Source organism: Microcaecilia unicolor, chromosome 3 (assembly GCF_901765095.1).
Source record: "Microcaecilia unicolor chromosome 3, aMicUni1.1, whole genome shotgun sequence".
Taxonomy (NCBI): Eukaryota; Metazoa; Chordata; class Amphibia; order Gymnophiona; family Siphonopidae; genus Microcaecilia; species Microcaecilia unicolor.
In genome coordinates this window covers 193,034,264-193,048,581 of record NC_044033.1, presented here as the reverse complement: position 1 = coordinate 193,048,581, position 14,318 = coordinate 193,034,264, and the positions used below count along the sequence as shown (strand labels likewise).

General features: G+C 47.2%; 1 protein-coding gene across 1 annotated transcript in view; it reads left to right on the top strand.

The window, feature by feature from the left end:
* Window positions 1-9,532: 9,532 nt before the first annotated feature.
* The window catches only part of KIAA0408 (KIAA0408 ortholog), a 37,636-nt gene continuing 32,850 nt past the window's right edge, over window positions 9,533-14,318 (top strand). The window contains exon 1 of the mRNA XM_030196867.1: window positions 9,533-9,775. Within this exon, the coding sequence (XP_030052727.1) occupies window positions 9,641-9,775 (135 nt within the window). The 5' untranslated portion in view covers window positions 9,533-9,640. The remainder of the gene's footprint in view (window positions 9,776-14,318) is intronic.

The following is a 14,318-nucleotide window of genomic DNA, read 5'->3' as shown; positions in this document are numbered from 1 at the left end:
TCGGGCCCTTTAGTTAGGTTATGATATCCAGAAAGACCAGACGAAACCACAGATGGTAAGAGCACCAAACAATTTTTATTGGGACCCTACACAGTCCGTGTTTCGGCCAAAAAGGCCTTCTTCAGGGGGTCTTCAAATTGACATATACTGATGTTCCTCCGAAGGTTGTCTGCTATCTGAGATATCTGGAGTCTGCCATTCAATGACTCCAGATATCTCAGATAGCAGACAAATCACTGTTTGTCATTTGTTCTGCCAGATTACTTTTTTTATTGAGATTCAATAGTCCAGATCGGCTCATTTCATGAGAACCTTCGGAGGAACATCAGTATATGTCAATTTGAAGACCCCTGAAGAAGGCCTTTTTGGCTGAAACACGGACCGTGTAGGGTCCCAATAAAACTTTTTTGGTGCTCTTACCATCTGTGGTTTCAGTCTGGTCTTTCTGGATTTCTTCCGCTTTGTTTCGTTGTTTTTGTGGGGGGTTTTTGCAGGAGATTTGGACTCTCTTTGTTGTTCTTTTAGGTTGTGATATGCCTCAACCTAGCATGTAAATGATCCAAAGCGCTAGCTGGCAGCCAAATGTTTTTTACATGAAAGCACACCGTGCTCTGTCTCTGTGAGCATCATTTTCAAAGATCAAGTCCTGCATAACGCTGTGTTCATGAACCCACCTTTTCTCCTCAATCACTGTGGCCAGGCCCAGGGAAGCAACAATTTGGCATGGAAGATGGCACCTTTTGTCTTCAGCCCACATTTACTGCAGGAAAGAGAAGATCTGATACCCGCAAGAAGAATCCATTTCATTTAATTTATATACTGCAGGCCCAGCATAAATACTGCCCAGTGTGACTTATAACAGATAAAACAATATAAAATCAGTCAAGCAATAAAATATATTTCGATCCCTAACCCCTCTCAAAAATCTGTCCATTAACTGTTATACCCCCCCTACCAGGGCCAGCATTAACAAGGGTGGGGGGAGGGGGAAAAACAGGCCAGCTGCCCTGGGCCCCCCATGGGCCAACATGTCTTCCCCTTCTCTCTACCCCCTTTAAGGGGTTGCTGGCATGGCAGCGATTCTGATATGTTGCCCTCAGCCTCATCAATACTTTACCTCTCCCACGATCCGCCTCGGTGGAAACAGGAAGTTGCAGGAACACCCTGACCCACTAATGCTCCTCCCTTGGCCATGCCCCTTTTCAGATCCGCGCACTAGAATTTACGTGCACCTCTTTATAGAATACACCTAAAAAGATGCACGCATATATTCAAATTATTGCCAATTAATGCCGATCATTGCTTGATATCACCCAATTATCGGTGCTGATTGGCTAATTATTCAAAGCGCCATCTATAGAATCTGGGGGTATAAGAGCAACTCAGGACCCATGGAGGTAATCTACTTTATCGTAATACCACTAACTTACAGAAGTAACAAAACAAGGACCCTACCTAGGAAAACACAACACAGTAGATTCTTCAGTGGGATCTAGAACATCAATATGCCTTTTGGGAGACGGAACAAGCTGAGTTATTACAGATGCTTAAATAGAAACTCCATATAAACAGAGTACCTGGCCTCAATCACAAACACTGTACACTGGGGTCCTGCATTTTCTTGCCCCTTGCACGAGTTAACGTATAGAATACTAGCGCTTGTGCATGCGAGTGTACATTTACATGTGAAAGTGAAAGCAGGGTGCCTAAGCACTATTCTGTAAAGGCATACAGGAAGAGTGTAGCACATAAACGCAAGAGAGGTGTAGACAGTGGCGGCCCTATCATTAGGCCAACTGAGGCAGGGGCCTCAGGCGACACTCATTATGTAGTGGCATCTTTCCCCCTTCCTTCTGAAACGCCCCTCCACAGCCTACCTTCTTTTTTTTGTTTTTCAAAAGTCGGCGTCGGCAGCGATTCCCCCATACACTGTCCTGCCGCCAGCACCAGCATCTCCTGTGTACTGCAGCCCGTCGCTCTGATGTAACTTCCTGCTTCCTCTTAGGCAGGCCGCAGTACAGAGGAGATGCCGGTGCCGGCAACAGAGCAGCTTATGGGGATCACTGCCGCCTCTGACTTTTGAAAGCAATAACAAAAAAACAAAGGTAAGCTTGGGCAGAGAGAGAGATGCTAGACTGCAGCTGGGGAGGCAGGAAGGAGTTGGCAGAGGGCATGATGCTGGGGGGCAGGGAGGCCATTTTTTCCCTGCCTCAGGCGGCAGATTGCCTTGGACCGCCCCTGGGTGTGTATATGGGCAGGGCGCCTCTTTACACGTGTAACTTACGGAATGCTGTGAATTATGTACATCTCTGACACATTTACACCACCGCAGTTATGCCAGATCTATAGCTGGTGTAATTGTGGGTGTGTAGATGTTAAGCACACTAATACCAGTTTACACTAGTATTCGAAAACAGAATCTGGGCAGCTAGATGGTGTTATAGATTAGGCTTGCATGGCGTTGCATCAGGGCAGATAAGTGAAAGTGCTCACTTATAGAATTATCCCCTCCAAGAACACCTGATGAACTATCTAGCGCTATTACATTGATCAACTCCTTGACCTTAGCCAGAGGCATCCTCAGAGCAATTGTGACTTCTGTCCCTACCAAGTCTTGTAAATGTACTTTCCCCTGTTCCAGACCCATCTGATACCCTGGAGTCATCACTGGATGACACAGCTGTCAACCTATGTTGTTAAGTCTAATCTATCAAAAACTGTGCCATTATCAACACTGATATGCTTGATTCTGCACCCGCCAGAATGTATCCCAAGACTACAGTATGCCATTTTGGAGAGAGGATTACTTTGCATTCAACCTAACAAGCAAATGTCAACTCTAGTTGCAAGATGGCAACCATGTATGTTCTAGCTGAGAGTGCAAAACCAAACACAGGGTGGAAGAAAACAAGTCCAAGTGACCAGCCAAAACACAGAAGTAAACAAAGTTTATTGGGACCCTTACTCCTGTGTTTTGGCTGGTCACTTGGACTTGTTTTCTTCCACCCTGTGTTTGGTTTTGCTTGCGTTACTGTGGAAGGAGTGGACCCCTTTTTTTCTCCTTTGTTTCCACTAGTTGAGAGTGCAGCATATCTGTCTTCTGCATAAGCTACAGCAGTGCTGTGTCCTGTCTCTCTGTCTTCTGGTCTGTGTAAAGTACCCTCAGGTCTTGTAATCCTACACTACGTTTGTTCTCTCTTCCTACACTCTGGCCTATGCCATAAACTGCACCTAATCAGCCTCTGCTTGGGGAGGGGGGCCCAGGGAAGGAAGGAGCCCACTTATAGGCCCCATTCGTATCTTCTGAAGTGGATTCCTACCCCCCCCCCCCCAAAAAAAAAAAAAAAAAAATTCTGTCTGGTGTTTTGTTTGGGGGGGGGGGGGGCCTTTATTTAAACTTTGTCACTGAGAGATGGTACTACAGGGGAACTGCTGTGTCCATGCAAGCTGAGCCCTTTGTCTCTCAGGGGGCAATGCGCAAAGGTTGCTGTTAAATCTAGCAGTTGCGGGTGAACTTATCAATTCGGAAACAGCGACCGATGCAAATGAGATGTATGGAAATTTAACGACGATCTTTGTGCATCGGCCCCTGGAAGCGCCTAGCACATGCGCAAAACTGGAATTCTTTCCAGGACACCAGGGGGGGGGGGGTGAGCTCCTGCACCCACATAACTTCCTCAAAGACAAGCACTTACATCCTAAAGTGAAACACTGGGCACTGATCAGTTCTCGACACTCTAATTACAAGCAATAATCAGCCAGCAAAGTTTACCTTGAGGAGTAAACTTAAGCCTTGCCTTATCCCATCTTTCATTTTGGCTACTACTACTTAACATTTCTAGAGCGCTACTAGGGTTACGCAGCGCTGTACAAATTAACAAAGAAGGACAGTCCCTGCTCAAAGGAGCTTACAATCTAAAGGACGAAATGTCAAGTTGGGGCAGTCTAGATTTCCTGAGTAGAGGTGTAGTGGTTAGGTGCCGAAGGCGACATTGAAGAGGTGGGCTTTGAGCAATGATTTGAAGATGGGCAGGGAGGGGGCCTGGCGTATGGGCTCAGGGAGTTTGTTCCAAGCATGGGGTGAGGTGAGGCAGAAAGGGCGGAGCCTGGAGTTGGCGGTGGTGGAGAAGGGTACTGAAAGGAGGGATTTGTCTTGAGAGCGGAGGTTACGGGTAGGAACGTAAGGGGAGATGAGGGTAGAGAGGTAAGGAGGGGCTGCAGATCGAGTGCATTTGTAGGTTAGTAGGAGAAGCTTGAACTGTATGCGGTATCTGACCGGAAGCCAGTGAAGTGACTTGAGGAAAGGGGTGATATGACTATATCGGTCAAGGCAGGAAGATAAGACGTGCAGCAGAGTTCTGAACGGACTGAAGGGGGGATAGATGGCTAAGTGGGAGGCTAGTGAGGAGTAGATTGCAGTAGTCAAGGCGAGAGGTAATGAGAGAGTGGATGAGAGTTCGGGTGGTGTGCTCAGAGAGGAAGGGGCGAATTTTGCTAATGTTATAGAGGAAGAAGCTAAAAGAAGCCCAGTGTGGATGAAGAGGGCTGTTCTCCGGCAGCTCCTGACCTGCCGTAAAATCCAGCATGTTAAAGATAGGCGCTCCTGTCTGTACATCACACGGCAAGCTCATTATAATACTAATGAGTTTGTTGTAATACAGTTGCATAGGATTCTCGGTAGCTGCTACGGTAAATGGTTAAAGCCATGCAAAACCCCTTTGTGCATTAGACGCTACACAACTTTTGCTTTAGACTGGCTAAAATTGGTCTAAAGCAAACATTGAAACCATTGTGCATCGGCCCCTCAGAGTATAAGTGACTGCTTCTGGAGTTCACTTCAGCTTGCCATAGACTAATTCCCTCATGCTGGCAGCATTCATCCAGTTACTGCAGCTGCTTCACTGTGTCTTGTCCAGCGTAGCGTAAGGGTTACCCCTACGTGAGGCAAGAATGGAAACTGATACAGAAAATCATGTATGATAGCTAGATATAAATTATTCCTATGAGCAGCAGCAATAATCACCCCTGTGGAATTCTGTACTCTGTGTAACAAAAAAAAAAAACCCAAACAATTCTTGGCGAGAATTTCTTGTGGAATTATTCAGCCATTGTGCTGAGCTTCAAACTGTGATTAAATTATCCTTCACATTCCCACAATTATACAAGAGATTAAGGTCTTGTGAAAGTATTTAAATGTTTTTTTTATGTGCAAGTATATAAATGTTTTATATGTATTTAAGGATGACGAGAAAACAGGAATGTGCTTTAATTTCAAGACAGCCAATCTTCCCATCTCCTCACCCCTGTCTGCCAGTTTCATTGAGTGTGACACCCTGCTCCTGACAAAAGGACCCTCCCTTACAAGGAAGGGAGTGGGATTTGAGGAGCAGGTAGCAGGCCACCCAGAGCCCAGTGTCTGACTTCATCAAAAGCCTGATATGTAAATAGCACTCCTCCCATGCTTCATTGCAGTATCCACATCTGAATGTAATTCCTGGTGGATGAGGTGATTAGAATCTTTTTCCAAGGTGGTTTCCTGTTCGCAATGACAGCTGAGTTAAGCTTGCATAGTGTTGCAAGGAGCTACTACTCTTGAAGTGAAAAGTATTCTCTCCTCTAGCTCCAGTTACAATGAGATCATTGCCAAGCAGGGGTCAGTTATGTAAAAATCTGACTAACTAGCTTGCTTAACAGGAGCTGTAGCACTGCACACTGTAATGAGGGCAACCTGAGTTTGATTGCCAAGCCTGGCTTCTTTACCATGAATGAATCAGGGGGTGGGGGGGTGGGGAAGGCAGAAAGTCCCTAACACAAAGGAACCCCAATCATCCTTCAAAAGACAGACCAACTAGCTAAGTGGTTAAGGGGCTTATTTTCAAAAGAGAAAAGCGTCCAAAAAGTGGCATAAATCTGCATTTGGAGGTTTTTCTTACAAAAACGTCCAAACTGGTATTTTCAAAACCAATTATTAGACTTTTTTTTAATGAAGTCTGTCAGAAGTGTGTTCAAATCACAAGGGAGCGTATTAAGGGTAGGATGTGGGTGTTCCTAACACTTGCACATTTTTCTGCCATAATGGAACAAACCAAAAACTTCCAGGGCTATAAGTTGGACGTTTTGGTCTAGACCTGTTTTATTAACTGAACAAGTCATAAAAGTGCCCTAAATGACCAGATGACCACTCTAGGAATAAAGGAATGACAACCCCTTACTCCTTCAGTAGTCACTGACCCCCCCCCCCCTCCCACCCACCCAGCAAAGATGTAAATGAAACAGTACATGACAACTTCAGTTGTTATGGCCAGTCCTATTAGAACAGCAAACAGGTTCCTGGAATAGCCTAGTGGTCAGTGCAGAGCACTGTAGAGCAGTGGCGTTCCTAGGGTGGCTGACACCTGGGGCGGATCGCCGATGCGCCCCCCCCCCCCCACAGGTGCAGCGCGACCCCCCACACCCCGGCGAAAGGACACCCCCCCGGGTGCAGCGCGACACCCCCCCGGGTGCAGCGCGACCCCACACCCCCGGCAAAAGGACACCCCCCCCCCGGGTGCATTTTTACCTGCTGGGGGGGTGCTGCGCGCCTGTCTACTTCGCTCGTTCCATGCTCCTTCTGCCCCGGAAGAGGAAGTAACCTGTTCCGGGGCAGAGGGAGCATGGAACGAGCGGAGCAGACAGGCGCGTGGGGGGCGGACCACCCCCACTGCCCCCCCCACCTTGGTACGCCACTGCTGTAGCGAAGCTGACCCAGACCCATATCACACTCTATTACACTTGTGGTGGAAAGGGTGTAAACATGTAGAAATGCCATTCTAACTAAATGAGTAATTCTTGGCAAGCATTTGATCAAGAACAAGTCTATTTTCCCAGCCTACTCGACTAGTGGCACCAAGTTGGGCCGCTAAGCCTTGAATGGCATTTCTAGTAAAATTTATGAATCTTTGTTGATTATAATAAATGTAATTAATCCAATCAACAAGGGTCAGCCCCCCCCCCCCCAAACCTCCTATACCCACATATAGGTGACACCTACGGCCATAAGGACTATTATAGTGGTGTACAGTTGGGTACAGTAGGTTTTTTGTGAGTTGTGAAGGGCTCACCATACAATATAAAGGGGTAATGGTGAGATGTGTACCTGAGACCTTTTATGTGAAGTCCACTGCAGTGCCCCCTAGGGTGCCCCACTGCTCTGCTGGGATACCTCTATGGCCAGTCTACTAGGAAAGCTGGTTCCTCCTATGCCCCAATGGCTTGATTTGTGCATTTTTCACTTGGATGTTTTTTTTTAATTAAATGGTCCAAAAAGATAGACGTACTAAGTACAACAACATCTCGTTTTCAAAGAAAAAAAAGACTTTTTCTGGTTTGAAAATAGTCATTTTCACTACTTGATTTTTGGACGTCTTTAGCAAAACGTCCAAAGTTGGATTTAGACATCATATCAAAAATGCCCATCTAAGTCAGTTCAGTACTGTACTATTTATTTACCTATGAACTGAGGCTATGCAGTGCATGTCAACTATAGGTGTTATGAAAATGCTGTTTTAGCCCAAACTTTCCATTTTTAGGGATGTGCATTTATTTGAAATAGCACAGAAAATGTCAACGACATTTCCTGTGTCATTGGCAAATGAATGTGAGCAGAAAAAGCATAAATTTTCATGTTTTTCTTGTGCAAACTATTCACAAAGAGTGTGCCATTTTGTCAGTGGTGGCCCTTCCATTAGACCTCAGGCGGCACTCTTCTGAGAAGGCATCTCCCCCTTCCTTTCCTTCCCCAACCCTCAAACTTACCTTTGTTTTTTTAAGAGGCGGCAGTGACGGCGGCAGCAGTGATTCCCATAGGCTGCCCTGCCGCCAGTCCCGGCCCCTTCTCTGTACTACGGCCAGCCTCTGAGGAACAGGAAGTTACTTTAGAGAGGTGGGCCGCAGTAGAGAAAAGGGGCCGGGACCGGCTGCAGGTTAGCCTATGGGAATCACTGCTGCCGCCTTTAAAAAAAAAAAAAAAAAAGAAAAAGCTATGCTTGAAGGAGGGGGTTGGGGAAGAAACAGAAGGGGGGAGATATCAGATCGTGATGGGGGGCGGCAGAGGAGGAGCTGGGGCAGCAGCTCATTCCTGGCCTCAGGCAGCATGCGTGAACTATCACGTATGTGCGAATAGTGCACACTCTTTCAGAAGAGTGTGCATTGGTTTTGAAAGACATTGCGGGGGAGATTCTATATATGACGCCTAAACAATTGGCACTGAAATCATGCCAGTGCCAACTAAGCATATTCTATAATCGATGCCTAGATTTAGGCGCTGATTATAGAAAGGGAAGGGGACTTGATATACCGCCTTTCTGAGGTTTTTGCAACTACATTCAAAGCGGTTTACATATATTCAGGTACTTATTTTGTACCAGGGGCAATGGAGGGTTGTGAGTTGCCCAGAGTCACAAGGAGCTGCAGTGGGAATCAAACTCAGTTCCCCAGGATCAAAGTCCACTGCACTAACCACTAGGCTACTCCTCTGCTCCTTAGTTGATATTTCAGCGCCTAAATCTAAGCACATCCACTCAGGGCTGCCGAGAGACTAGGCCGGGCCTGCGGCAAGGCCGCCCCGCCTCCGCCCCCCCTGCCCCCCGCTGCTGCCGCCCCCCTGCTGCTCCCCCCCGCCGCTGCAGTCTGCAGTCTCACCTGCCTGCCTCAATGGCTCCGGGCCCCCTTCATTCAAAGCGGCAGTTGCAGATTGCGCCTCTTCTGGCCTTCCCTCCCTGTGTCCCGCCCTCGTCTGATGTAACTTCCGGTTTCCGCGAGGATGGGACACAGGGAGGGAAGGCTAGAAGAGAGGCGATTTGCGACTGCCGCTTTGAATGAAGGGGGCCTGGAGCCGTGGAGGCAGGCAGGTGAGACCGGGGACTGCAGCGCCGGCGGCCTGACCCCAGCACCGGGCCCCCCTTGGAGGCCCGGGCCCGGGGAATTTTACCCCCCTGCCCCACTTCTCTGCAGCCCTGCATCCACTTACATCAACAAAAGCATAGCGTAAATCTATAACTAGGCACCTAAATTTTGGAATGTCCACGAAATGCCCATTTCCCTACCTGTAACCACACCCCTTTTTGTCTGTGCACGTTAGAAGCTTGGCACAAATAATTACAGAATATGCTTAGTGAGTTATGCGCCTAAATTCTAATCATGCCAATTAGTGCTCATTATTGCTTGTTAAGGGCTGTTATCAGTGCTCATTACCTTGTTAAATTGCGTGTATTGTTATAGAATCCACACCGATTTTGGCACCGATCTTTAAGCACGCTATATAGAATCTGGTGCTGTACCTGTAATGACAAATTAAAGAAAAAACCCCAAATAAACAAACAAACATTCCCTGACGCAACACAGAAGTTTTCTTACTGCCCTCCCCTCTCCATTTTTACAATGTTGTTGAAATACCTGTTCACTTAAGTTTTTTCACAAGATAACTAACTTCCCATACAGTGATGTTGGTTGGATTTCATCTGTTGTTCAATTTGTTTTTGTGTTCTTCAGAATCGAAAGCTATTGAATCTTATTTGGGTAAGGAACACCCAACCTCTGTGAAGCACTGGAAAAGGAAAGAAAAGACCAGACACGGCTACCAACTGACTCTCACACTGGAGCCATGGACCTACACAGGCAGCTAGAAAGTTCTGTGGGGAGCTGGAACATGGAAAAGATGGAATTGCTTGAGCAATTTGACAGTGAAAGAAAAGAATGGGAATGTCAATGGAAGGTTATGCAGAGGAAGATTGAAGAGGTAGTTATTATGCTATTTTTAGTTGAGCATCTCTTTCTGTTACAGGAAGCCCCTGTTATTATAGCATGCACACACTAGTACGTGGCCTTTGTAAGACTGGCAGTCGGCCACCCACAGATAAAAATTGCTGCCCAAATCGGTTTTATGACCAGCATCTGCCACCTGCCACTGGCATTTTGCCATACTGGGCATAAGCTTTTTCACCACCTTGTCTCTAATTATTTTTCAGTGAGAGGTCAGTATTGTAACACCTTCCTAGCCAAAGACCCATGCGGAGGGCACTGTCAATGCTCATTAATCAGTCAGTAAGCTGTGTGGAGAAAGAGATTAATTTCAGGATATGCACGAATCGGAGGATAAAATGAGAGACTACAAGGACCATTTTATATTGTGTGCTGAGATGGAAATTGAGACATTCAGGTTGGGATGTGCACAGTTCTCTCAGTATTTCACAAAAGGCTCTGCCAAACATGGAGTCTTTTGTAAACTGCTATAAGGATATTCAGGACTGCATGTGTATTTGGTGACATGTCCAACAGGAGCAGCAATTTTAAAAAGCAACACGTGAGAAAAATGCTCTCCCCAATTGTGCACGGGAGCAACTTTTTAAAATCACTGCTTCCGACAATCATGCACCCTGTCACTCCCATTCACTCCTATACTAGGCACACGGCCCCCTCAAACTTCGACCCCCCCCCCCCCCGACACCTTCCTTTGACAACAGCACGATTCCCCAACCCCTCCTCCCCGAAAGCTAGAGTAGCCTCCTGACACTCCCCTGTAGCAGACAAGCCTCCCTATCTACGTGTTCCCAATCCCAACCCCTGCTCTTTCTGGGGATCCCTTGTGGTGTAGTGAGAGCATAAGCAATCCCCAGTCACATCTACTCTATTTGGGCCTGGGTTTAACATAGTGCACTTCACCCCTAGTGGTCGTCTCATGCTGCTAAACACTACAGCTGCAGAAACCAGTAAGAACAACGAAAGTGGAGGAAAAACAAACTAGCAGGTGCTAACTATAAATTTTATTGTATAGAGTAAAGGTTTACTAGTTAATATTCAGCCAGTGGTGGTCATTGGTCTTTTTGAAGCACTGATCATCACTTGCTAAATTAGACTCTGATATTCAATGCCGGGACATGTCAGGATACTGGCTTCGAATATCAAATTATTATCAGCTATGTGCTGTCCTCCAGCGTTTAATAGGGTCCCAGCCAATAGTCAGCTGGGACCTGCATAAGACACTTACGCTGGTCCAGTGGCATAGGAAGGGGGGGGGGCGGTGGGGCGGTCCGCCCCAGGTGCCGCTGGGGGGGTGTCGGCTCCGCTGGTTCACTGCTCTCTCTGCCCTGGAACAGGTTACTTCCTATTCCAAGGCAGAGAAAGCAGGGAACCAGCGGAGCCGACGCAGCTCCCAGCGACGTGCACTCAGGGTGGAGCGGCTCTCCCGCCTGCCCTTTTTGGTAAGAATGCACTCTGGGGAGGGGGGGTGCGCGCGCCGAGGGGGGCTGCGCCGTGCTGCACCCGGGGGGGGGGGGGTGCGCAGCGGCGAACCACCCCAGGTGTCAGCTGCCCTCGCTACGGCACTGCGCTGGTCCCCAGCTGAATATCGCCAAGGACCCATGCAAGGTGATCTTCCATTCCTTCCCCCATCCCCACACTCGATTCCGATCCCTCCTCCCCCCCAACATGAACTGAGCCTCCTCCCAACCTCCCAAACATAACCCGGACCCTGTTCCCAACAAGAGAAGCCCTCTCCCATTCCCCAGTAATCTCTCCAAGCCAGCCTTAACATCCTTGGTGGTGTAGTGGGTAGTCTGGGTAAGAGCAAACCCCACTCGCTTACCCACTACACCACTAGAGATGTTATAGTAGGCATGGGAGGGGGGGCTTCTTATGTTGGGGGTGTCAGGATGGGGTTTCACTTATGTTGGGGGGGTTACTCTTGTTGGGGAGGGGTCTGGTCATGTGGGGAGAGAGCGTTAGGAGGGATAAACTTATAATTGGTCTTGAATGTCGTACCATAAATTGATATAGCTACAGCAGTGTGCTTTTTAGTTGGGGTGTTGTGCTATAACCATGTGGAAACCACAGTTTTGCAGCTCAGATTAAGCAAACTCAAGCTGACTAACTTTCTGTATTTTGGCTGTGGCAGATCCATCATTTACAAATTGTTGCAGGCTAGGAGACTCTTTCAGTTTAAACTTGTTATGGACACTAGTTGAGAATGAGGTTGCAACGGTGCAGAGAAGCTGAAAGCCGTGTTCCAGGGATTACAAGACATACTGCAATTGTTGTTTTCAACACTATGGCAAATGTGCAGTAGAAACTAGTTGTAACCTAAGATTTTTAATCCGATAGGTTTCTGAGGGATTTTCTCCTTTTAATCATCATACGAGTTTAGTAAGCTCATTATCAACTAGTGTCCTTAACAAACAAGTTTCTATAGATTTACCTTATTTTCACACTAGTTTCTACTGCACATTTGGCATAGTGTTAAAGGTTCTTTCAGTTTCTCAGACAACTTGATGCCAGCCTGAATTACGCGATTCCCCTCCCCTCTCCCACCGCTCCTTATGTGCTGGTCCTTGTGCTATCCTATCTAATTTTGTAGTTCATACCCCCTTTCTCCTCTCTATTCTGTTGTGTTAGTTCCAGTGGCGTTCCTAGGGTGACTGACACCCGGGGCGGATCGCTGATGCCCCCCCCCCCCCGGGTGCAGCTCCCCCCCTGGTGAAAGGACACCCCCCCGGGTGCATTTTTACCTGCTGGGGAGGGGGGTGCCGTGCGCCTGTCGGCTTCGCTCGTTCCATGCTTCTTCTGCCCCGGAACAGGAAGTAACCTGTTCCGGGGCAGAGGGCGCACGGAACAAGCGGAGCCGACAGGCGCGTGGCACCCCCTCCAGCGGCGTGCACCTGGGACGGACCGCAACCACCGCCCCACCCCCTAGGAACGCCACTGATTAGTTGGATCTTCTTCTTTCCCTCGGTTAGATTGTAAACCGCTCAGATAAATCCATTGATGGGTGGGATAGTAAATCCCTAATAAATTTGGAACTTGAAACTTGGAGAGGGAGTATCACATCTCATCTCCCCCCGTTTCATAGTACTAATAGTCACCAGAGCAGATAGCCTTATAATGCTATGGCATTTGGTGCAGCAATCTTCTTGTTTGCTGCGAGATATACAGTAACATTTTATTTACAGGGGCAGCCATCAGGGCTGCCTCAGGGTTTGATAAGAAGGGTGACCGCACTGGGTGCCAAGCTAGTATGAGGATTCCATGTCAACCTTTTCTATCATCTTTGAGCTTTCAAGCATGCAGACCCAAAAAGGAAAAGGGGGATTGGGTGGGGGGTGGAGGGTGCTGAAAGCAATTCTTGCTGTAGAAACCATTTTCTCCAGCTACCCTGTTGCCATGGTAACTTTTACTATTTGAGGATCTCTACTCCATTAGGAAGGAAACCAAAACTCCTTGGATCACCAAGCTGTTGGAATTTACAAACTTGCCAACATCTTGGCGGCAGAGAGGGAGAGAGAAGACCTCAATTATCTTTTACCTTCTTTTTAGACTCCAATGAAGGAGAAAAAAAAACGTTCATGGCGCCTATAAACGCACACATACCTCTCTTCGTTCCTGATTGCCCCAGCATAATATTCTTGAGTAAAGCTTCACTTTGACAGCGTAATTAGTAAGTCATCCATGTATTATCCCATACTGTTCTATAGCAAAAATAGCCATCCAGCAAACTGAAGGCCAGCTGATAGTTCCACCTCTTGATAGTTATTTCAGCACTCCAGAACATCAAATTTCTCCACTGCCTGTCTCTGCCCCTCCCTATTGTACTTCAACCTCCATTTCATATTAAACTCCTATGCTCATCTGCAGCCATTTTCCTCTGTGCTCCATTGTTTCCTCAGATTTCTTTTGTCCCTGATGTTGTCTCCTGCTGACTCCAGCCTCTGGAATTGGCATCCTTTCTCTTTGCAATACCACAGGCTCCTCTTTTTTTGTTTACCATTCTCTGTGATTTGCCACATGACTCCTTCTACTGTTTTCCCTCTTCTCATCGCTACGTGGATGCCTCACTTTCTTCTTCTGTAGATTTTAAGTTTTTTGGGTGTTCAGGGAGTTTCCTCACATTGTGCTTACAGGGTAAAATTTCTTTAGGATGCTCAGTTGACCATCTCAAGGAAAATTGTCTGCCACAACCTCCCTGCAACTGCCTACATTTTGAGCAGCTTAATATAGCTACCTAGTAAACACTGAAAGCCATATTTAGGTACTCTGCAAGTGAAACATTTCAAAGCCTTGGTTAGTGAACAGTGGCCTAGTGGTTAGCGTGGTGGACTTTGGTCCTGGGGAAGTGGGTTCAGTTCCCACTGCAGGCACAGGCAGCTCTCTGTGACTCTGGGCAAGTCACTTAACCCTCCATTCCCCCAGGTACAAATAAGTACCTGTATATAATATGTAAGCTGCATTGAACCTGCTATGAGTGGGAAAGCACAGGGTACAAATGTAAATAAATAAATTCTTTTTCAATA